This window comes from Hyperoodon ampullatus (assembly GCF_949752795.1).
Source record: "Hyperoodon ampullatus genome assembly, chromosome: 13".
Classification (NCBI taxonomy): Eukaryota; Metazoa; Chordata; class Mammalia; order Artiodactyla; family Ziphiidae; genus Hyperoodon; species Hyperoodon ampullatus.
The window spans coordinates 32,321,977-32,348,163 of NC_136926.1; the positions used below are offsets into that span (position 1 = coordinate 32,321,977).

Genomic DNA, 26,187 nt, shown 5'->3' on the forward strand with positions numbered 1-26,187 from the left:
TCCATTCAAAAATTATATGAAGATCTATACCTTTTGTTTCTTATTTGGTATCACTTAGAAGGGAAAATAGGAAATCAGCATGAACTGCCCACTTCACAGAGACCCAGCAATCCCACTGCTAGGCATATACCCTGAGAAAACCATAATTCAAAAAGAGACATGTACCAAAATGTTCACTGCAGCTCTATTCACAATAGCCCGGAGATGGAAACAACCTAAATGTCCATCATCGGATGAATGGATAAAGAACATGTGGCACATATATACAATGGAATATTACTCAGCCATAAAAAGAAACGAAATTGAGCTATTTGTAATGAGGTGGATAGACCTAGAGTCTGTCATACAGAGTGAAGTAACTCAGAAAGAGAAAGACAAATACCGTATGCTAACACAAATATATGGAATTTAAGAAAAAAAAATGTCATGAAGTACCTAGGGGTAAAACAGGAATAAAGACACAGACCTACTTGAGAATGGACTTGAGGATATGGGGAGGGGGAAGGGTAAGCTGTGACAAAGCAAAAGAGAGGCATGGACATATATACACTACCAAACGTAAGGTAGATAGCTAGTGGGAAGCAGCCGCATAGCACAGGGAGATCAGCTCGGTGCTTTGTGACCGCCTGGAGGGGTGGGATAGGGAGGGTGGGAGGGAGGGAGACGCAAGAGGGAAGGGATGGGGGAACAGATGTATATGTATGACTGATTCACTTTGTTATAAAGCAGAAACTAAAAAAAAAAAAAAAGATGAATTCATACTAACTGCTCCTGGAAAGTTACTTAGTAATAAAAGGAGGACGTTTCTTGAATTCTGTGCTGGGCCAGGTAGGAGGCTAAGTCTCTGAAGTGGATAATTTTGTCTCCCTTGGTCAATAACCCCATGAGGCAGGTTTTAAACGCCTTTCCAACACCTTCGGGATCCTGTAGGGCTGACGGCCCCCTCCCCCCGCAGAGTTCCCCCTGCCTCAGCCTCTGCCCCTGCTCTTCCCTCTGGGAGGACCACTCAGCCTCCAGGCCTCCTTGTCCCTGATGGGACCCCATCTCTGCTCACAGAGCGGCTGCTCCCGTTTGCCGCTCCCATCCCTTACTAAGCCCTTGTCCTGATTTAGTTTTTCTTCACAGCCCTAGAATGTCTCCCCATCACAGTATAAGTCTGTCTGCTTATCACAGCCTGCACGCCTGACAGTCAGCAAGAACACAGACTCCATTATTGTCGCTCCAGCTCCTAGCGCCAGGCCCCTGGACATCACTCCACAAACATGTATCACGAACTAATCCTAAACCCATGAGGAGTCTGAGGACCTGAGAGCTGAAGAGTCGGCCAAGGTTCACAGCTGTGAAGCCACAGAGCCAGAATCTGACCCGGGAGTGGGCAGCAACCCCACGGGGAGAGCCTTCGAGTTCATTTCCAGAAGATCCAAATAGTTGCCACCTGGGATGAAGGCTGCCCGTGCCCCCCTCACTAGATGCAAGTGCTCGGGTGGGAAGTTGCCTTCCTGGCACTCAGAAGAGCACAAACGGGGGCTTTTCTCTCCTATAAGCCTGGGGCAGGTGTATCTTCTCTGAACTTCAGTCCTCTTGGGTGTAAAACAGATATAACGCCGTCTGATCTCCCAGGGCTGTCATGAGGATCAGAGGATACACAGCAAAGAAGCAATTTTTGTCAGCTGCTAGGAGTCATGTACGTGTACAAGATTACTTTGGTTTATGAGGGAGAATTATCAGAAGGTACTGCACTGCCACTTGCCTGGGATTTCAATTTTTTTGCTCTTGTTTTTTGCTTTTTGTGTGTTCTTAAGAGACAGCACAGCCAAGAAAGCTAAATTTGATGCTATGGTGTGCTGAGTCTGATGAACTGAATTTCATATTACCTTTTACGTTTTTACATCCAGAAAGTCATTAATTAATGACGGGAAACATGGTCTCACAGGATCTGATCTTTTGGCAATCCAAGAATGATCTCACTAGACTGAGAATGTAGGTGCATCGCCGGCGAGGGGATCCTTACTTGGTTCATTCAGCGATGAAGCCCAAGCATCTTGAATGATGCCTCGCACGTAGCAGGTGTTCAATAAATATTTGTTGAATGTTGACAGATTCAAAGAATGAAAGAAATAATTAAACAACTGTGCGAACGTTCTTTGCCAAAAATATTACTCACTAGATACACACTGAAATTTAAGGAGGAAAAATGTCTTTTCAAGCCCAAAGTCTTCTGCTCTTTGTCACTCAAAGAGCGGAAGACTTTGTATAAGCCCTGAAGTGTGAATACATAGGACGTCTCCCCCAGTAGGAGGAAAACATGCCTGGTGAACGCACCCCAAGAGGAAACTGCAATTCCTTTGTCTGTCAATCCATCATCTTTCTCAAAACAAATACATGCAGTCGCTTTTTTTCTATTTTCTGGGGCATCACACTAAGAGTCCACATTGCTCCTTCATCCTGCATGGCCCTCTCTCTGCCTTTCACATGGGTACCCTCGGAAATGACTCAATCCTCAGTCACAACATCTCCACAAAGATCGGCAACCCCACCACTCCCAATCTGCATAACGTAAAACCAAGATGTGGAGGCCAAGTGAGGTTGCCCAGGATGCACACTATACAACCTGTATAGGAGCACTATACAACCTGGAAGAGCATTACATTCTCCCAGCACTAGGGCCCAATTTACTTTATTACAGCCTTTTTAGAGGTATGATGTTTTACGGGGACCACAGGGGTTATAAATAAACGTCAATTTTATAAGTATCAAATGGCTATGGTTGTAAGCTACCTTTACATTTTTAATATTATGGATGAATTTATTGCTATTTTTTTAAGTAAACAGGATCACATTTTCTAATACATAAGATATGGAATATGTTAAATATCCATTTCATAAAACTAGAGCACTAGGGTCCAAACACGAATACTTTAACAACATGTAAACACATCAACTATTCTCAAACTGTGCAGATGTTTTTGCATCATGAAATACTCCTAATCAAATACTTCTTAGTCTATAGTGATAATCATACAAGGCACTGCACTATATCAAGTGATAGAAGCAATGGCTTTATCAAAATGTACCAGGTTATCATTTGGTTACTTAATTGAGGGTTCTTGTGCTCAGAGTATAATCCTATGGCAAAGTTTAAGAGAGTTGCCCATTGCTAATGGAGCTCAATGAATATGAAATGAACCATGTGCGCTTTCCAATAAAAGCGAAATCACATGTAGCACACTTTCACCATCAGAAAAACTGTGTGGTTCAGAGCTAGCTGCAAAAGTATCATCTACTATCACATAAATGTTGGCTTGAAATACAAAAAAATTAAATGACATTTGGTATTTATTTTCCCTAACTATGTATTTCCATAGCTAATATCACAGCATTAGAATAGTTATCAACCAGCTTGTATAAAGGTCCAGACTGTATTTAAATAGTTTAAATGTGGTTAAAAAATAACCTCACATGTGAAGATACAGAGAAACAAACCCTGCACACTGAAGCATCATTATCCAAAAAGACACAGAAAAAGTAAACTTTAATTACAGTAAATTTAAAAATCAGAGTAAAAATTTTAGTCTATCTCACCATCATAACTGTTAAATTCATCTTGGTGGATTATTTGCTTATTAGAATCACAAGAGTTCCACAAGGATATTGGTACTAAACAGTAAAGAATGTCACGGTGCTTTCCAATAGGTAGCAAATTTATGGGAAAGATAGAGAAAATCCCTGATCATCACATTTTTTTTCTTACTGATTTTAATAGCCCAATGTTTGGAAAAGAAGTCAACTGAAAGTGAAAGAAAATGTGAAAAAATGTTTATATGTTAATAGTTATAATATCAATACAGAAAATCATTACAATATAAGCCAGGAGTCCAAAACAACAATTAAAGCTGAAGCCAAAATGGTCTAAGACAGAGGTTAGTATAACTGTTGTGGAAATGTCCAGAAACGAGATATCTAGGCTTTGTGAACCCTACAGCCTCTGTTCCAACTACTCAGACTACTCAGCTCTGTCACTGCGGCCCAAAAGCAGGCACAGACAATATTTAACAAATGGGCATGGCCATGTGCCAATAAAACTTCGTTTATGGACATGAAATTGGAATTTCATGTGTCACAAAATAGTATTATTATTATTTTGATTTTAAAAAACCATTTAGGACTTCCCTGGTGGCACAGTGGTTAAGAATCCGCCTGCCAATGCAGGGGACATAAGTTTGATCCCTGGTCCTGGGAGATCCCATATGCCACGGAGCAACTAAGCCTGTGTGCCACAGCTACTAAGCCTGCGCTCTAGAGCCCACGAGCCACAACTACTGAGCCCGCGTGCCTAGAGCCCGTGTTCCGCAACAAGAGAAGTCACCACAATGAGAAGCCCGCACATGACAAAGAAGAGTAGCCCCTGCACGCCGCAACTAGAGAAAAGCCCAAGGGCTGCAACGAAGACCCAACGCAGCCAAAAATAATAAATAAATAAATGTATAATAAACAAATAAATAAAACCATTTAAAAATGTAAAAATGGGGACTTCCCTGGGGGCGCAGTGGTTGGGTGTCCCCCTGCCAATGCAGGGGACACGGGTTTGAGCCCTGCTCTGGGAACATCCCACGTGCCACAGAGTGTCTGAGCCCATGTGCCACGGCTGCTGAGCCTGCGCCCTAGAGCCCGCGACCCACAACTACTGAGCCCGCGTGCCACAACTACTGAAGCCCACGTGCCTGGAGCTCATGCTCCGCAACGGGAGAGGCCACCGCAGTGAGAGGCCCGCGCACCTAGGCGAGGAGTAGCCCCCGCTCGCCACACATGGAGGGGGCCTGCGTGCAGCAATGAGGACCCAATGCAGCCATAAGTAAGTAAGTAAATAAATAAATAAATAAATAAAGTTTTTTTAAAATAATAAAAAATAAAAATGTAAAAACTATTCCTAGCATGCAAGCCACACCAAAAAAACAGCAGCTAACTGGCTGTGGCTGGCAGGATATAGTTTGCCAACCCTGGGTCTAAGGCATCACAGAACCAGCCTGCACGTGTAAGACCAAATACAAATACACATGTGAGAACAAATCCAACAATATTTTAAATAAAAGTTTTTAAAAATTAACCCTTATAAAGCTATGGCTGTATCTGATCTTGCCACCCATTTACCCTGAGAAATTCATAAAACTAGTTTCTGTTTTAGTGTAAGAAGGCCAGCCTTGGAATTTGGTTTTGAAAGGAATAGATTTTATACCTATTAATGAAAAGGGAGGAGGAAGAAGAGGTAAAATCCTGAAACTGAAGAGTATTTAAAACTCATGGCTCTATATACATATTGGAAACTCAGTTTTCATATCCATACCTCAGGACAGTATATGCACGTTTACAAGATGGTAACTTCTAACAATGACATTGCATTGAGAACTTAACTTCTCACTTTTGGTGGGTAGGTCAGCTGGGCCCAAGTCCATGTCCTCCAAAGACACTGGGCTTACAGCAAGAAAACCGCTCTTAGAATACTTCTAGTCTATACCACACTTAATTCTACGCACTTCTAGATTGCTCGCTAGTTGTATGTTTGTAACCCTCTTTCCCAAGTAGGTAAGTTCCTAGAAAGAATCATCTCATAATCCTTCATCTCCCTCAGTAATCATGATTAGTATACACTAGGGCTCAAAGAAGTTTTTTTTTAATAACTAAAGTTTGTTTAATAAATAGTAGGAAAAAATACATGTATTTGCAGTTTTATATTATGGTAAACATTTTAATGTGGTGGAAGAACTATCCATTTTCAGGAGCCTTATCTGGACCCATGTCCATAGGCAGAGTCAGAGGAAAGACGACCCACTGCTAGTCTTTCCCCAACTCCCTCCAGACCTGCTGACACCCAAACCACCCACATGTCCTAACCCTAACCCAAAACTTGCACCCTGTTTGGGGGTAGGTGTTGAGGATACATCTTATGTAACCATCAGAAACCAGACGGAATTGACAAAAGTGTTAGAAAATATAACATTCAGAGATCTTAAGTTACAAAGTCCTAATATTAATCACCAAGTATTCTATTAGTCAACAGAAGAAAAATAAATTCAAGCAGAATGTATAATGCCCCCACTTCACTCTTCCAAAGGCAGAAGGGCCTTCAAAGGCCAAATACTTGCAAGGTCACTCTCCCTGTGTGGCTTCAATTACCCAACTGACTATTCCAGGGCACAACTGGTCTTTGATATGTGTAACCATTTTTGTAATGGCCTCTACTAGAAACCTATCCTTTCTATATTTAAAGCTTGGACATCTTGGTCTGAGGTGGTATTATGGGACATCAGAAAGAAGTAAAGGACAAGATGGTAACAAGAAGCTGTACCTCCCCCTCCTTCATGGAGGGAGATGGGTCATCCTATATCAAAAATAGAACCAGTGGAGGCTGACAAAGATCCTGCCTTATTGGGGGCTCCTTTGCAAGAGTCGATTTTTCCTAATCAGGCTTCAATCTAAAGGACCACAGAAATGAAATCAACTCCCTACTGTGGAAAATTACAAAATGTTCACCAAATTAGAAGATAATAAACAAAGAAAACCTGAGTGCACTCTTGTGGAGAAAACTCCCAGAACTAAACCTGAGTGCCCTCCCCAGCCTCTCTGGACACAGACTGAGAGAGCAGGTGGGGACAAAGGCTTTCAGGGTGAGAAGGTTGCTTGGGAAAGGACAGCTCTGCCTGAGGGGGGCTGCTAGCCCCTGCTCTTCCCCTTCTCCCATCACTGACAAGAACGAAGCCAGACTGTAATTTGGAAAAACAACTAAAGTACCACTGACTCAAACACAAATAATATTCAAAAGTACATACCTATGAGAGAAAAAGAGACAGAACAGGAGTCTGTCAGCTGTGGGGAAATCACTAAGAACTAGGAAGGATTTGGAGTCCAGTAAAGCCACAGTGCTAAGGAGCTCAGTGTTCCTTTCTCTGAAGTTATAAGGAGTTAAACATGGGAAGGAAACAGAAAGAACATGGCGGGCATCATAACTGTTACAGCTTAACTAAGAACAACATTGAACCCTACTTCATGTTTAAAAGCTACCTCTCCAAGATTACTCACTAAATGTACTCATAAATACTGCTATTGGGACACAGTTAGATGAAGACCTTAATAGCCATTAAAAAAGTATAAAAATTGTGTTTTACCTGAAATCCAAATCAGAATAACATATCTTCCAGTTTGAATTCTGAATGGGACACAGTCATCACCCCATCTGTCAAGTGAATCTGCAAATCTAAAATTTTAAATGGATATGCAACACCGCAGCCTAAAAATGGTGTCTATTAAAATGATCAAGTGCCAATCTGATTAGAGTCCGTGAGTCACCATCTTCCTGATCTTCCAACTAAAGAAGTAGAACTCTTGCTGGTGTTCAGTGGATCAAATGTTTCTCACTCATCAGAAAATTTACTGAGTGCTTCTACGGTGAAAAAAGGATCCACACGCATGCAAAACCATTTTATCGGAATGCTTTGAAGATCACTAGCAACCTCCAGATCCCCCAGGTGCCAGATGAGTCACCTGTCAAGGTCTACTTGTGATGAAGACTTTGTTATTTGGATTCCCCAGCTAGAGTTCCAATCACCAAACTCATCTGCCAGAAGAGACGTCGATCTATTTCCCATATGTTCTGCTACTTGGGAAAGGATCAACTGGGTAATGGCCATTAATCTAGCTCAGGTGTATGCAACAATAAAGGAAGTAAGCTTTACATTTTAAAGGGAGAGATACAAGGGTCAACTCCTTGTCATTGGTCCTCGTGTACCATCCTCACCAGCTAATCAGCCTTTGCCACCAAACTCCAAGACCAAAACCCTCGCTCATTCAACCAATACCCAGTGAACATTTACTGTGATTAAGACTTTTGTGCACCTTTGGTTTTAAAAAGGGAACTTTAAAAGCAAACCTGATGGCATCCATGGATCAGAGGTTGGTTTGGTCAAGGTGTTCACTTGCTCCCAGTTGAAGTCATCATCTTCAGCCTGACTGTATCCACACGTGCTATAAGGCTCATCAAAGAGGCAACCACCTAAAATGTAAAAGAAGGAAGAGTAGCATTAGTAAATAATGACCAGAGGTCTGGGGTAAGCTATGATGACTCCATAAACCTACTCGATGCTCAAAGCGATTTGATTTGGCCTTTTTGCTCAGGAACTGTGGATTCTGACCCCATTGCATCCTTGCGAAGCGCTAGCTGAGTATTCACCATGCCTTGTCAATAATTCTATATTATATTGTTCCCCGAAAAGAATTCAACGTCTGTATAATCCAACTGAAAGTAAGACCTAAGCAGATTTATAACCCATATTCCAGATTCATATGAATTAGGCATAATTGATCTTGTGTTCAAAACTTTAATAGAACCATCCTAGGTGTTCAATGTGTTTTCAATAGAAAAAAAAATTATAATTTGTCCAAAAAAATGAAGAGAGATACTTCCACCATACCACTGGTAGAGGAAAAAACACAGTAAAGATTATGGACCTAGCTTACAAAATATTTTTCTAAGGATTATTCTGAATCGAACATAGAAACAGGTTTTGCTTTAATACTTTGGAGATTTGAGGTCTCAAAATTAAAAGAGATTATAAATTTGCCTACAGTCCACACAATTTTGAAAGGCAAGAATAAATTCACAACTAAACATGTGGTAAACATCTGCTTGATATCAATGCTAAAAATGAAGCAACTTAAACAAAGAATAAGAGAAAATGCAGTATATGCAAAGCAGGTCCGCTGTTTCAGCACCCTGGGCACTGTGATGATTTTAAGTACCACCCCACATCTTCTTAAGTGTCTCCTGTTGACTTTAAATTATTATAGCATCAAATCTTTCCCCCAATGCTTCACATTGCCAAAGTGAAGGATTATATCAATCATCTTAATTATCATGAAAATTCTACTGCCCATTACATAATGCTATTAATTATATCAATTTAAAAGATTAATTATAATCACTTGCCAATGATGAGAATTAAGGGTCTGGTCAAGAAAACACAAACATAAGAATATAATTACACTATGGCTGTACTGTATGCCCTGGCAGCAAGAAAATAAATAAAACAATAATAATAAAGCAACTGCACAAACTCAAGAGGTAGGGTCACCTGGTCCAATTTCCATCCACATGCTTCCATCAGTTCTACAACCTTCTAGACAGACAGACAGCTTCTGAACAGGTGGGCACCCAGCATTTAGAAAAGCATACCTCCCATGTAGATGATTCCCCTTAAAAAGGCCCAAACACTGCTTCTTGAAATGTATACCCATTTATCTCAGCTCTTCGCTGTGAAGAAACAGTGAAAAAATCTCAGCTCTTACACGGGAAAGCTAACTATTTGAAAAGAGCCGTCAAGTTCTATATTTTTGCTTCTCCAGGCAAAACATGCTTTGCTCCCCCTCCCTCCCACTAGAAGGTTCTCAGATGGTTGCCATCCTGACAGGTGTTCTGAACACTGTCCAGTTCATCAGCACTCTTCCAAACCAATGACTCCCAGTACTGCAGCCCGAATTCAACTGGCTACTTCCCTTGACCTCAGACTGTCAACAGTCTGAGCTGACTACTGGTCCATCCCGAGATTCCTGGAGCCTGGAACCCCACATGTCTTCCTTATACCACTGCCATCGAGCCATTTCTCCCCTTTGCAATAAGGGAAGTGACTAAGGGAAGTGACTTTCTGTACATTTCTCCTTTCTAAACCCCATATAATGTTTTCAGGGCATCTCTCCAGCCTGTTGAGAGCTTTTGGGATCGTGATTTTGCCATTTGGGTGTTAGTCTTCCTACCTAGACTTGGGTGATTTGCCAATTTGATTAAGCATGCTTTCTGTCTGCCTCCAAATCACTGATAAAAAATGTTCAACAGGGCAGAGACAAGGGACCTCGGGCCATTTTCCTCAGGCCATTTTAAGAGGTGTCCCCCAGCTTTCTGCCTTTGTCTTAGTCACTGGCTCTAGGCATGATGGTGAAATCAGTGGCCCTGGACACCATCCTCTGTAACACTTTTAACAGAACTGGCCAATTAAACATTCTGCTGGGAACAGAAAACTCATTATAAAGATACAGTATTAACTCAATACTTCACCTTGACAACAATTGGTAATTTATACTTCCCTCTTACTCAGCTTTAACAAGTTCAGAAACAAAGTGGATTTGTTTTAAGCACATAATACTAACAACTTTCCAATTTGGGGTAAGAAATGTTAGAAGGCAAACATTTATGAGAAATATTTTCCCTTGGTTGCAAATCCTAATTTTGATATAGAAAATAGCTTCAGTGCTGTAGGAATAAGCCCAAACAGCAGTAGCACTGATAATATTCAAAAGAATGAAAGAACCATGAATTTTGACGGAAAAGGGACCCCCCCCAATAGAAGCATAGATAGCACTTTGATGAAAGTCCTGCAGTGCAATCTTAAACAGTGAGAAATAGCTTGCGGGGGGCGGGCATCTGCAAAACAGCTCAAGTCTGGTTAAAGATTTGGTTTAGGAAACAATTCTTGGCACTGCAGGTATAACCAAATATAAAGGCAAGAGCTTGCATGGCTGACAGCAAACCCCAAAGACTAATACAACATTGGTGCAAGGATATAATTTTCCCATTACATAAAGCTGTTTTTATCACTTGAAAGGAAACATAAAAAGAAGGCCATGGTTCCTTCTAGACCCACATAGGATTACGGAAACACTGGAAAATAGGATAGACCATGAATTTCCTGTTGCCCAAAGATATGGCCCCCTGCACATCAATTTTCAGGTCCACTACTGGCCTTCATCCAACAGATGCAAGACCCTAAAATAGCAAAGGTGGTTTATTGAGCTAAAATAAGGCAATTAAGGTAAAAAGCAATGGGATATAAACAACTCAAGAGAGCAAAATGAAGGTTTTAGATTTCAAGGCAACATTGTGTAGAGGTGAAGTGAACGGGTCCCGGGGTCAGACGCCTGGCACTTCCTCATTCTTGCCCTGCTGGCTTTGCATCTGTAGATAAATCATTTAGCCTCTCGGAACCCCAATGTCTTTACCTATAAAACAAACATAACATGTCCCTCACCTGGTGTTTCCGATGAATCAGTAAGGCAGCAAGTGTGGCTGGTCTAACAGAGTTGGGCAAGTCCACCAGTACCAGCTTTTACTAGGTCTTAAATTGTCCTTGCCGTCTGCACCTCCTACAAGGACTCTGAGGAGCTCACTGCGTTGCAAAGAGTTGGAATATAGAATTGGAAAATTTAATGCGTACTTTGTAAGGAGGTGAAGTGTGTGGGCTCCTCTGTGGCCCTATAGGAGCAAAGAAGAGAGGCCAGCTGGGCTTTTCAAGTGAGTGCCTTGGGGCCAGTGAAGAATGTGATAAGGAAGCAAAGTCCCTGAAACATCATGAAATGAAGCATTTCCAAAAATAAGTCTCCTGCCTTTTTCAGGATAACACAGACCGTGTGCCATCATGTAGAGGCATACAGTTAGCAACAAATTGCCAAGGTTTCCCCAGAATTGTCTTACTTGGACCGATGCCCAACAGCTCACGGCTGGGCCATATTCACCCCTCAGTCAAGGTAAATTATTTCTCTTTTGTGGAGGGGAATCAGGACTAAACCAAAGGTCATATAAGAGATGGAGGAAAGGTGATGCAAGCCAGGTGGGTGGTGGCCGGCATCACTCTTATTCTCTCTCTCTTACATAAATACACACACACACACACGTGCCTGCCCACCTGCTTCCATCATACCTTGAGAAAGGCTTTTCCTTAGCAAATTTGAACACAACACACAACTTGTGCTGGAATAAGGAGTTATTATGTGAAAGGAAGTGTCAATGGGTGTCAAATACCCAGGTAATGGACCACAAGGATGGTGGCTTCTGACCAAGAATGATGACTGTATGGCCTGTTCCAGGACAGGTGGTGCACAATAACATGACGATTAAATTAATAAAATTGAGGAGAAGTGAAAGTTAAAAAGCAAGGAAAGTAGAGCAGGAAAAAAAAAAAGGACAAGATGATATCAGGATTATAACTAGGACTCCACCATTATCGCCAAGTAATAAAAAATATCACTAGGCTCATTCACGGGGCATTGGCCACACATTTCACTTTAAGCTTTGGGGTAGCCAGTGCCAAGAGGAAAAAGTGATTACACAATTCACAGTATCTATGAGATGATAACATTAATACTAAAACTAATAGCAGGGGCTTATATTTACTGGGGACGTGTTTAATCCTCAGGCCGACCCTATAAAGTAGGTACCAAGATACTAGTTTTACACACACAGAAACTGAGGCACAGAAGGGTTACAGAGCTTGCACACAAGGTCCCAAAGCTGGAAGACAGTGATGCAGAAATTTGTACCCAGGGATCCTGTCTTTCAAACCCATATTCTGAACACTATGTGACACTCTATCTCCCAAACTGAAAACTTGAAAGAAACACAACTCCTAATCCTAAATCCAGAGGGAAATATGTTCCCAGGGCCCTAGTATGAAACAATCAATATGAGTTAATGAACATAGTTCTCAGGGGCGGTCACAACAGCAAAGCAATGGGTTTTAGGGTTTATTCAGTAACATGTCAGGATACCATGTCATCAGACTTTGACTGGATAAACTTGATTTAGTGGGAGCTCAGTGCATCCTAGGATAAAACTGTAATATTCCTTGAAACAGCCTTTATGAATATTGCTTCTCTCAACAAAGTCTTAATGGGCTGCCATGAGTTTGAGTATTTACCCCCCAACTAAAAAGTACAGGCTGTCGGTGCTATTACTGAAGCATGATGCCATGCGCTTTAGAAATCAGGTGAAACCATGTTATTATTATTTTTTCATGAAAACTGCGGAGTTTAAAAGGAACGGGTGTCTAAAAGCTTAGGAATTCTGATCAAAAGTCATTTTGATTATAACTCTTAGTCGTCTTGACATTTCCTAGAGCTGGTACATGGTAGGCACCCAATAAATGCTTCTTCAGAAAAATGGGTAATGAATTTCCCAAAATTCTATGCAGAATTTGGCTGCAATAATTTTCTTTAAAATTTTTTTCTAAGTGTAAGGTAATATCCACTTAAACAATGAAAACTACCTCAATCGAGCCCCACAAAATACCCAGCCCTGTCCTGTTGTATTCCAAGATGAATCAGCTCCAAATGTGACTAAATCATTGAACATGTTCATTTTTTATTATGGTTGAAAACTATAAGCCAGTTAAACGTTAATGAAGTCTCCACAAATTATGACTTTTGCTTTAGAAAAGTTGAAATCTTATTTTTTTCCCGGCCATAATTAGATAGGAATGCTAGTTGTCTATAAAGGTCATCCATGATTTATGAAAATAAAATACTGTCATTTGCATATTGGAGGGAATTTATCTTTCTTCTTTCTTTGGAATAGCAGAGAATTATTCAGTAGATCCAAAAGTAGCATGACATCATTAAGACAGGGGCTATAAAGGAGAGGATGATCCGCTTTTTCCCCAAAGGAAACCTTATAAGTTCTTTCACATGACCATTCTACATCCTACTAAAGCTTCAGGACTAGAGAGAAGACAAAGGAAACCAGACAAGGGTGAGAGTGCACTCTGTAGAGCAGTATTTAAGCAAACTTTTTTTTTTATTGTGACCCACAGTCATGACATCGTAACCCAGCACATGTATATGTACATTTCACAAACCACATTTATGTCCACTGAGATACACTGGTCTTTTTCATTTCTATTCTATTCGTTTGTAAAAGGTTGGGTCTGGGTCCACAAAACGGACTTCATGATCCATCAAAGGGTGCTACCTGTAGACTATAAGGTGTGAGGGTGAGAACCATTACCTGGGACCCTTTGTTTAGCTTGAAGTTACTAGTCAACACTACGATGTTGTTTAGCTTGAAGTTACTAGTTTAGCTTGAAGTTACTAGTCAACACTACGATGTGAGCGCCATGTGATCTGCAAACATTTCCTGAATATCCGCTACATGCCAGCCAGATTCTGCTTCAGACAACAGACAGTCATTACTTCATTTAATCCTCACAACCAGTGTAAGACTGTGGTCTCAATACGTCTGATCAAAGAAACTGTCACGTAACAAAACCCACGCAAATGTCTACGTGTATTATTTAATCTTACAAAGTCTAAAGGTGAGCATCAATATCCTTTTGCCAAGTACTGATGTATTACCTCTCAGCCCTAAACTCACTTTTCATTGCTTCCTCTGCAAAAATATAGCCAGGCCCTCTGAGTACACTTCCTGTCCCAGTTGGCAAGACTTTAAGCTTTGCCAGTAAAGGGTCCAGGAAAGGCAGGGCAGGAGGAAGGATGGAGCTTGCAGAGGTCCCTGGAAGGCTCCCTAGCACACAGCTTCAGGAGCCCCAGGCCCACAAGGCAGGGGCTTCCCAGGCCCAGCTTCTCCAGTGCACAGTGGCCAGCAAGGCCCTGCAGACAGCGCTTGCCAGTGCTCCCCTCTGCGACTCTGTGAGAGACCGCCCCAGAAGGACACCCCTATGAACAGCTTTCCCAGCCACCCTAGAGGACACATTTCCTCCAAGTTCTATGGGTGTGGCCCCACAGGGACTTCCCTGCCATCCACCGGGCCCTGGATCTCAGCTCTGGATGGATCTCCTCCTTGGACTTCATTTCTGCCCTGGAGCAGGGGCCGCCCCTCACATCTGCTATTCCTTTATTCTTCAGAGCACTCTTTCCACTAGCCAATCTCTCCATTCTAATCTGCTGTTACATTCTTTATATTAAACTCTCCCTGTTCAAATTACTGCCTGTTCTCTGTCTCCTGATTGGATCTTGATGGATACATCCCTATTTTTACAGCTGGCAGTTTGGCGTGGTCAAATATCTTGCCCACATCACCCAGAGTGTGGTGTAGGACTTGCAGTCCAAGCAGAGTCTGCGTCCAAAGTTCATACTCTCTCAAGTCTACACATCTTCACGCTTAATCCGCCCCTGTAAAATACGTAAACAGCAACCTGTAGTATTTATATGATGATTGGTACATGAATTGCATTGTAAATAAACTCCTGAAAGTGCCGTTTCTAAGGAGCTAATGGAGGACAATCAAACGTTAATTTCACACTCTTTGTAAGATTCACACACATTTTGAGTTGTTCTGACTTTAACAGGTTAAATTGACTTATATACTCTGGCAATCATTCTCCTTGTTATAATTACAGTCCTTTTAAAAGTCATTTTGTAAAAAGACTAATACTCCTTGAGGAGATTTCTGGAACATTTTTCTCATTTGTTCTAAATACAGAATGACCCCATTTAAGGCAGCCTTTATCAAATGCATAAAGTATTAAATGGGACTCTCTACAGAGAGGGCAGATCAAAAACTAGTGCTAAAAGAATTAATGTTATATGCTCTATTTTCCTAAAATACACATAATCTCAGGTGGTCCTTTCCATTTATTTCAAATTTAGAACTGTGAGACAAATGGCTATAAAATACATTTTTCAAAGGATAAACAGAAGTGAGCTATAATATACATAACTGTTTTAAGAGTGAAAAAAAACCCTGCACCAATATAGCTAAGCCACTGCTTTCTTCTTGTAAACCAATCCCAGTGACATCTACATTTAATTGCCTGCCAACAATGAAAGTATACAATGCCTCTTAAACTTTGAATGCCCCACTGATAATTAGTGAATCGGACACTAAGCATTATAGAATGCTTTTCTACATAATTTAATCTAGCAAGCAGTTTTTACACATGGCACAGGCATTTAAATGGCTCATGCCACACTCTATTGTAAAAAATGCTATTTGCCGATAGATATACTTTATATAATTCAAAGGATATGAGTTGTCTTGTCCTTAAAGTTTCTACGGCTTATCACACTTACTGCATTCTTCATTTCATATCAATCTATCAATTCCTAATTTTTAAAAAGGCCTGATTTTAAAAAGGCAACAACCAACCACGTATTTTTCTTATTCATCTCAAAATCTGGGGTTTTGTTTGTTTGTTTGTTTTGTTTTTTTGCGGTACGCGGGCCTCTCACTGTTGTGGCTTCTCCTGCTGCGGAGCACAGGCTCCGGACGCGCAGGCTCAGTGGCCATGGCTCACGGGCCCAGCCGCTCCGCGGCATGTGGGATCTTCCCGGACCGGGGCACGAACCCATGTCCCCTGCATTGGCAGGCGGACTCTCAACCACTGTGCCACCAGGGAAGCCCCTCAAAATCTGTTTTTTTTAAAATGGGTAATGGTGTTATTTCTACTCCAAAATATTGTACAGATACAGGCAAATCATTAGTGACCTGTCTCAGTTTTCATATACAAATAAGTACCTCAGGGAGGATTTAAGTAAACCACTCATGCGAATTCCCTGTACATTTGAATCTCCCTTAATATCACACTGGCGCTTTTATCCTGCATGCCAGTATTGAAAAGCATAGTGTGAAAAGCAGCTGCCTGCCTCTATGGGAGCAATAGGAGTAGGAAAGGAAAACAAAATGCTGAAGTATCTGCAAGAACTGTCTAGGGAAGGTAAACAAAATCCAGATCAGTAATCATCGCCTCATTCTGGGCGTCGCCTGTGTCCCGAGTCCCAGGTGGGAGCTGAGGTTCTCAAAGTGGTTCCCTGAATTTTGTTGAAAATATAAGTTCTCAGGCCCCACCCCCGATCTACTGCATCAGAAACTCTGGGGGGCCCAGCATCGGTACTCTGTGTTTTAACAAGCCAGACCCCCAGGTAATTCTGATGCACACTTAGGTTTGATAACCACTGTTCTAGTCTGACCTATTTAACCAGGATCTTCAGGAAGAGGGGGTCTTAAAAGAGGTCCCAGAGAGCTTCCCTGGTGGCTCAGTGGTTGAGAGTCCGCCTGCCGGTGCAGGGGACACGGGTTCGTGCCCCGGTCCAGGAGGATCCCACGTGTCGCGGAGCAGCTGGGCCCGTGAGCCATGGCCGCTGAGCCTGCGCGTCCGGAGCCTGTGCTCCGCAACGGGAGAGGCCACAGCAGTGAGAGGCCCGCGTACTGCAAAAAAAAAAAAAAAAAAAGAGGTCCCAGAATAAACTAATCCTTGACCCATTTTAGAAAAGTGCTCTAGATCAGTAGTTTCGAACATTTTGAGGAAGGTAAAGGTAACTTCAGATTTTTAAAAAGGCACAACCTTTTACTCAGCCATAAAAAAAGAATGAAATGATGCTATTTGCAGCAACATGGATGGAACTAGAGATTATCATACTAAGTAAAGTAAGTCAGACAGAGAAAGTGATATCATGTGATATCACTTATAGGTGGAACCTAAAAAAAATGATACAGATAAACTTATTTACAAAACAGAAATAGACTCAGACATAGAAAACAAACTTATGTTTATCAAAGGGGATAGGAGAGGTGGCAGCAAGAGACAAATTAGGAGTTTGGGATTAACAGATACACATTACTATGTATAAAATAGATAAACAACAAGGACATGCTGTATAGCACAGGGAACTATACTCAATATCTTGTAATAACCTATAATGGAAAAGAATCTGAAAAAGAATATACATATACACTATATATAAATATATAGATAGATAGATTATATATAAATGAATCACTTTGCTGTACACTTGAAACTAACACATTGTAAATTAACTATACTTCAATTTAAAAAGCTAAATAAACATTTTGGATTTTAAGATTTTAAAAATTAATAAATAAATAAAAATTAAAAGGCCCAACCATCCCATTTTACTTATAAATTATATAATGTAGTACTCCACACATTCAGATTATTAGACACACATATAATTGACCTTTTAAAGTACAAACTAGAAAATAAATATAAATTAAGTTCAATTATTTTCTTCCATACATCAACAGATTGTGTATTAGATGCCTCAAAGGGCATGGAGAAAGCCTTTTGGAGATCACTGCTCTAAATAACTCTTTTTAAGGTATAAATATCTCTCAGGTGAATAAGGGCAACAGAATAACACTGCTTGATGAAAGCACTGAATTCCATTCTCTAATTTCATGCTAAGAAACTCCCAATCTGTAATTTTCCTCCTAAGTGGAGCTACTCAACAAGAAGAGGTATCCTAGGTAGAAAACGATCCTGGTTGTTGGTCAGAGATACCCAGGAAATTAATAAAGGACAGAGTTTAATTTTATGCCCCGTAGTGTTCCTGCCAGTTTAGTATGATTTACAAATTCATCTCTTGATGATTTTATTAGCATAAAATCATTATCTGGGACAGCTGATAAAATAAACTCCTGAACTCACCAACAGGCAGTACAGCCAAGCCGTGTTATTCAGCTTAAAACAGCCAGCCAACTCTTTATTTTCGCTGATTAACCCAAACTCAACCAAATACATTTCCCTCAATGAACATTTTTTCTATATATCCCATTCATTGGGTAGAATCAAATTATGTATAAGGAAAAAGCAAACACAATTTCCTATATCCTCTTGGTAAAGCATTCATTCCAATTTCCTATTATTAGGAGTACTTATTCTACAACAAAAATTGGGAACTTGTAAGACTCATTCAACTTAACGGGAATCTGAGACCAGGATTCATTAAGTCCTGGATCTGTCAGCTACCTATTCTATCTTTGGGCAAGTCACAGATGGTGTGTCTTGCTCACCGTACAAAAAGGGCATATGCAGGGCTTACATCATAGGTACAATTAACGTGTGTGGTTTCAACCATGAAAATGGGAGGATGATGATAGACAGAAGTCTTTCCTTTATAAGTGCATACATCTCTTGAGTTCAGCATCATTCTCATGTTTAAAGACCTACAGTCTTTTGACAAACAGAATGCTGGTCTTCAACCCAGAAGTTTCCTGAAGGATTTTCAGAGGGCAATTCTGACCATAGGCAAATCCCCGAGGATTTAATGACTATGGAAGATAAGACACTTTTGTAATATTTATGATCTATCTCCCAAGGAGAGGGTGACGGTTGGACTTGGTGGCAGATGGGAAAGTGCACTCACTGTTACAAGATGATGAACATCAAAGAGGGCCACAGCCAGGCGTGGGGACATGCTACCTGAAACAGGAAATTAAAGTGCGAGGCGGCTCTGTGTGGATACAGCCGACTTTGGCTGATGGAACCACAAGCCAGAGGCTCGAGCCAAAACCCTGTGAGTCAACCAGGAGTCTGCCCAACATTTTCCCCCAAAACTTCCTAAAAGCTTCTCCTATCAGTCTCCCATCCCCACCACACCACAGTTGGAGTTTCAGCTCACGTCCCCACTGAACTTGGCCCATCCTCTCATGTCTAGACTCTGCCCTCTCCAGTATACCCCACACACGCCCAGCAAGCTGACCTTTCATAAGGCACACAGCTGTTTTATGTGTTATCCCATGTGCTATACCATGGGCACCTCGCTGCCCACGGGATAATGTGCAAATGTTATCATGTAACCCAGGGGTTTTTCCGGACTTGACCTTGTCTACCTCTTTATCTTCATTTCCTGCCGCCGCTTCCCTTTCAGAGTATAATCTAGTAATCCCGACTGTCTGGAGATCCACCTCACTGACGCTGCTGCCCACGTGCTCTCCCTGTGTCCCTGCATCCTCAGCCCAGAGTATGGCTGGCAGACTCCTGTTCTCTGCTGTGCAAATCCCAGCTCATGGGCCACCTCTCCTGGGTACCTGTTTCACGGATAAAATCAACCACTCCTGCCGCTGTACCATCACTACAAGACATATAGGTCTTGTAGACGTCGGCAATACGATAGTGACCTGTTTATCTTCCCTACTGCACCATGAGCTTCTTTGGGCCTAGAAATACTCTTTTCACCTCCGCATCCCCAGTCCTTGGAAGGTGCTTGCTATTCATTACAGACCTACTGTGTTTAACGGAATTTCTTAAAGATTTGTGTAACAAAAGTAAGATGGAAAATTGTTCACTTTTCTATCTTTATTAGAAACAGTGAAAAAGAAATACTAATGGACTCTATTCACTAACCACACCGGCTACAGCAAGGAAAGAAGAAATCCTGCTTCTGGAGCTCCTGCCTTTCTGATCTGACTCACAGCATCTCTTTCCTCCCCCATCTCACTGTGTGCCGGATGTTACATAGGGCCCTGGGGGGAAGGGGCGAGAGTTCCGGGGAAGATGTGGAGGATGATAAAGATGCCCTGGTCCTCCAGGAAGACAACTTGGGGGCCAAGGAAGTAGTTACAAAGGAGAAAGATGGAAAATGCTGCAGGAGCCAAGAGAAAAACAAAACTCATCCTGAAGACCTCCTGTCCCTAAACGCTCCAGAGAAAAAAAGAAAATCGGAGTCAGCAACAAGAGGTAAGAAGCTAAGATATCCACGGCCCGTTATTCTAAGCATCTGCATAGTAAGGCTGTTATCTGGCAGGGCTCAGCATAAGTCAACAAAAAGCAGAGGGATTTTCTGGGTATTGTACTGGAACTCTGGTTTAATGCTTCAATCGTTCATGTTTAATTTTACGTTCCAAACATAAAAAGAATGTTAATGATTACATGTTCTGTACCTTTCAAGTTCATGAAACATAAAAGTAGTGAATAGTTGAAAATTCAACATCAAACTTCAATTCTCAGGCCATAAAGAGAGTATACTTTGAAGAAAAATAATTCATCATATAATGTTTTAAATTAGGAAGCTGGATTCCATGCAAAATTCTCTGAGCTAAGAACAATACTAAGAGAGCACAAAAATCACTGTGAATCAGCTTCCTTCCGGTCATTTTACATGACCAATTAGTTGCTAAAGCACAGGGAACTAAGAACATTAACTCTTCTCAAGGTCAGCACAGCTGGAGTGTCCATCTTTTTAAATTGCTTCCTCAATATTCCATTTACTCTTTTAGCAGGTACTATTTGGCCACTGACTAAAAAGAAAAGGTGGTCTAGGGGGACAACCCTGGACCAGGATGCAGGGGGTCTGGGTCCCAGTCCTGTCCTTGATCATGTGGCTTCACGTGAAGCGCCATCCAGCAGCGTGGAGGTATGATGCAAAGAACGTAGATTTGCCACCAAAAAGACCTAAGGTGAGCCCCAACTCTGTCAACATAAAAGCTTTTCTCATCTAATCCCCTGTAAAACCATCTACCTTCTAGAATGTTATAAGGATTAAACGACTTTGTATATATACTATATATGTTTTTATATATACACATACATATTACACTACCTACCCACCTACCTACTTACCTATCCACTTACCTACCTTCTTATCTAGTAAATAGGTCAGTGTTGGCTCCCTTTCCTCAGCGTCCTGATCTATATAAAATAGCAGGAGGAACTAGATTGCTGGTTTTTCACACTGTGATCCTCAGAACCCTCAGACTGTGAAGGTTCTTCCAGACCCATTCCAGGTCATTCTAAACCCTGAGTCAACCTGATATAGTCAACTTTTATTTACTTTAAATGTTGGGGTTCCAACAAAAGACTTGTACCATCAAAATCTAATATTTAACAAGATTTAACAAATTCAGATCTAGAGGATCCCTAAGACAATACAGTGGACCCCTTGAACAACAGGGGTTTAAACTGCATGGGCCCACATATGCTCAGATTTTTTTCAGTAGTAAATACTACAGCACTACACGATCTGGCCTGGCTAGCTGAATCTAGGGACACAGGACCAGGGATACAGATGAACCATAGATACAGAGGAACCCTGGATACGGATGAACCCCAGATATGAAGGGCCCGCCATAAATCGTACCTGGATTTCCAACTGCGTGGAGGGTTGGTGGCCCTAACCCCCCATGTCACTCAAGGGTCAACTGTATTTCCATTCTAAAGGTATACATCTTATTATTTTTCTCTCTCTTCTCTTAAATACAATACTTTTTTATCAGGAACACAATGGAGGTTAAAATGTGTTGGTGTGTAGCCAAGGTGTATGGTTGGGGGGGTCTGATTATCATATAAAAACTAAATAAGATAATATTAAATAATGTAAGCAAAGGATGACTGAGCCCAACATTAAAGAGAGAAGAGCGGCTTCCCTGGTGGCGCAGTGGTTGAGAGTCCGCCTGCCGATGCAGGGGACACGGGTTCGTGCCCCGGTCCGGGGAGATCCCACATGCGGCAGAGCCGCTGGGCCCGTGAGCCATGGCCGCTGAGTCTGCACGTCCGGAGCCTGTGCTCCGCAACGGGAGAGGCCACAACAGTGAGAGGCCCGCATACCGCAAAAAAAAAAAAAAAAAAAAAGAGAGAGAGAAGAGAATGTTTAGGACGAGGTGGTGAGGAGGTAGAAGAAACCTTATTGATATGAACGTGGATGTGAGGGCTGGGAAAAGCAGAGAACACAAAATCATAGGACCAGGCACCCACCATTCTCGACCCTATGTGGGCTGGGACCAATGTGGGGTGATCGTTCCTATCCTAGCATACTGCCAAAAGATTACATCATATGTGCTGAAAGGATTATTTGAAAATAACCAATATAATTTCAGTAGGACTCTTCTCAACATACCCCACTCCTTGGCACCTGTGGACTCATGACTAAAATTATCTGAACCAGTTTACATTTTTCAGTCTCCAGCAAAGAGGCTCAAAATCTAAAACTCAAACAAACACTATCCAAAATGTATTCATACAACTGGTTCTCTAACCACACCCACTCCAAAAAGTATTTATTTAGACCTAGAGTGTGTAGCCTAGGCAAAAAATCCACAAGTACAAAGAATAAGATATGAGATATTTCTTATCTTGGTAAAGATAACATTAGACATAGAAAACGCTCATGGAGAAAGGTTCCAAAAAAGAATATATCAAGGTCAGTGACTTCATAATATGGCTGCAATGAGCCCTACTTGCTTCAGAAATGATTCACTGGGATTTTTTTTTTTTTTTTTTTGCGGTACGTGGGCCTCTCACTGCTGTGGCCTCTCCCGTTGCGGAGCACAGGCTCCAGATGCGCAGGCTCAGCGGCCATGGCTCACGGGCCCAGCCTCTCCGCGGCATGTGGTATCTTCCTGGACCGGGGCATGAACCCGTGTCCCCTGCATCGGCAGGCGGACCCTCAACCACTGCGCCTCCAGGGAAGCCCCATTGGGATATTTTTAATATAAAGTCAGGAAAGTGGAGAACTCTGTTTCTCATGAAACATTTTTTTTTTCAATCTGGCTGAGTTGTTACAGGAAGCTGTGGTCACTGGGATTAGTTAATCAAAGTGTTGTTGCATAATTGGTTTTAATCATCTGAGTGTGTAATTTTGCATTTGATCACATGTGGCCTGGGTCTCTCTTATGGGATGCTCTTCAGTAAGCTAATTGTTGGCCCTGGTGCTTGGCCATATGGACAATATCTAACCTAGTGCTGGGTACCATATGAATGGAGAATAAACCCTTGTGGATCAACAGAATATTGACTGGGCTTAAGAAATAGTAACCTTTCATGTAATGTTTAAGCCAACGATTAAATATGGGACCCCAGGAGCCAAACCCCACTGCCAAGAACAACTATGGTTACCAGTGGATCCCTCAGCCTCAACCATCACTGGGAAATGCATCCTTGATCAGAGCCTCCACCCTAGAGTTACTGCATCCCATTCGTGGTACTTGTGTTGCCAGGATCAACCATATGCCCACTTTGGGTTAAGAAGAAAAGAGGGGGAAGGTACCACTTTTCAGCTGTACACTCGACTGACGTGAAAGCTCTTGGGTTGGGAGTGAAAACCAAGTTGCATTAATATCAATTTTTTCCTTCATAAATTTCAGAAAGATGTTTATCATAGAAATGCAGGCGTGACCTTCACTGCAGGAGAGAAAAATGTGGCACGGTTACTAAAAATGCTCAGTAAAGACCTTCATGATACTGAACTTTTATATATTGCTAACTTCAAAATTAAAAAACTAAAACTCAGGGGAAACCAGATGATTTAATTAGGTCAGGGAAAAAATTGTTTAAAAAAAAAACCTATTATAGATAAATCGTGAAATCTCTACATCTACCAAGCACTGTATCTCTTTTAAACACTGAGATATTCACCCAAACATAAATCCTGATTTACAAACGGGATGTCAAGCCTTCCCTTTCCTAATGTGTTATAGTCGGGTTCTTGTAAACATCAACTTTCCCTATATCACAACATGTTTCTTTAAAGGTTAGCACTCTCCTGTATTCCGGCTATAACACTGTTCTCATTCTGTCTTACATTATTTTTTCCTAGCTCAGTGATTTTAAGCTTTATAGAATTTACGGATCCTTTTGAGACTCCGAACAGAGCTATCCGTGACCTGTCTGCCAGGACAAATGGATAACGTGCAAATTTGATAATTCTTTGGATTTACAAAGCTCTTTAGGGACAATTCAGCATTTACTCAAAGGGTGCGTCAATGACCCCCTGCATCAGATCACCTGGATAGTTTCTTAAGACACAGATCCTGAGCCCCACCCCAGACCTGCAGAATCAGAATTGTTGGAAGTAATGCTGGGGCTTTGAATTTTAGGTCTCTTCCCTGTGATGCTGCTGAAGGGCAGGGAAGACCCTCCGCCACGGCCATTTTCCTCGCCCCTTGTGGCATCGGCTGGTCCTGAAGTCGAGGCTCCTCTGGCTCCCAAGTGCCTCTCTCCTAAGGAGCCCAGCTCTCCAAGATCATTTCCACATGACCAAAGGGCATCTCCCCCTGCATCCTCACCTGCTCTGCACACCGGGTTCCACACACAACCACACTGGCCCCCATGCACAGCAGGCTCCTGGACTCTCCTGTACATTCGCTGGGGGCACGTCCCACCCACCTTCCCAGCAAACCCTTGCTCACTCGTCCATGAAGACCCACTGCCGCAGAATGTGCCAGCCCTCACCCTATTCCCAGTGTATTGCCTCTTCACTGAATGCCTGTAACCCTCCCACGTGAGATCACATCCCTCTTCTTGCTCCGGACGGTGTACACTCGAGCGCTGGTCTCCCCAGCCACATGGCAAGCACCCTGATCTTATGACAGACACAGAGCCTGGCACCTGGCTGCCCAGGGTGGTCACCCCTTAACTATCTGTAGTAAGACTTAGGGATGGCCAACTTCCATTTCTACCCAGGCACACAGAGCACCCAAAGTACTGTGCAAGGAAGGAAACTGAGTCTGCGGGGTTTCCCTGATTTATCAAAGCCACTCCAGTCAGCATCCAGTAACCCCTGATCCATACCAGGGTTCTGTGCAGTGTGTGGTAACAGAGTGCAAGACTCAGGATCCTGACCCTCGATTTTAATCTTGTTAGCAATCCAGGACACATATGGGACCAATGATGATTCAGCATCGTGATGATAGAGAGCCACAGATCGCTAAGGTGATGGAGGACCAGATATCACTACGAGGCTATTGCAGATCAGGATGAACAAGGGAGAAGCCACAGGGGAGAAGGCATTTAAGGGAGTCAGGAAGATGGCTCCAGCCTTGAGGGGCAGTTAGAGGGACTCCGGAGAGTATAAACACAGAGGGAGGGGGACCTGGGAGAAGGCTGCTTAGCACGGAGAGTATAAAGGAAGGATGAAGACCAGGATGCAAAGGCCGAGCAGAGCAGAATAACCCCTGGCTGCGGTCATCCCAGGGCAGGAGTGGGATGACCACACTGCCACATTCATGATTCCATGTGGTCGCCACAACTGCCAGGTGAAAAAGGAGGGCAAAAATTTTATCCCATCTTACAGACAAAGGAACAGGTTAGACCAGCAGTTCCCAACCTTTTTCGCACCAGGGACCTGTTTCATGAAAGACAATTCTTCCTCGGACGGGGCGGAGGGGAGGAGAGGATGGCGCAGGCGGTAATGCGAGCAACGGGCGGGGGAGGCAGATGAAGCTTCGCTGGCTCGCCCGCCGCTCACCTCCTGCTGTGCCGCCCGGTTCCTGGGAACCCCTGGGTTAGACCATTGCTCTGACTTGCCAACAGTAGGGAGGCAGGTGACGGCAGAGGTGAACTTGACCCTTGGTTTTGCAATTCCTCAAGGCGGGTTTTCCTTACAGTATAATCGTTACACATGATTACAGCAGGATGACTGTTTCATGGATACCCCTTCCATTTATACTACTTAAGTCAACTGCATCTTTACTAAAATGGACACGTTTGATGTCAATCTTGAATTTTATCCCCAAACAGCACTGACAACTTAACACCACTGAAGATCCTTTATAGACTCATTAAATAAATATTTGATGACAACAGAAACAAGCTAATTAAAGAGAGGCACGGAGAAGTGAGATTTATTTCTACAGATAGATACCGGAGAAAATTTACTCCTAGAATCAACTACGAGTAATTC

The 26,187-nt window shown here is 42.3% G+C and overlaps 1 protein-coding gene across 5 annotated transcripts in view; it reads right to left on the reverse strand.

Moving 5' to 3' along the window:
* Positions 1–26,187, reverse strand: part of PTPRM (protein tyrosine phosphatase receptor type M) — a gene marked incomplete at its 5' end in the record, with an annotated part of 766,253 nt that overhangs the window by 575,681 nt on the left and 164,385 nt on the right. For all 5 annotated transcript variants that reach the window (XM_079718129.1, XM_079718128.1, XM_079718127.1 and 2 more), the window contains one exon: positions 7,922–8,044. In XM_079718129.1, coding sequence (XP_079574255.1) covers positions 7,922–8,044 — 123 coding nt within the window. The remainder of the gene's footprint in view (positions 1–7,921; positions 8,045–26,187) is intronic.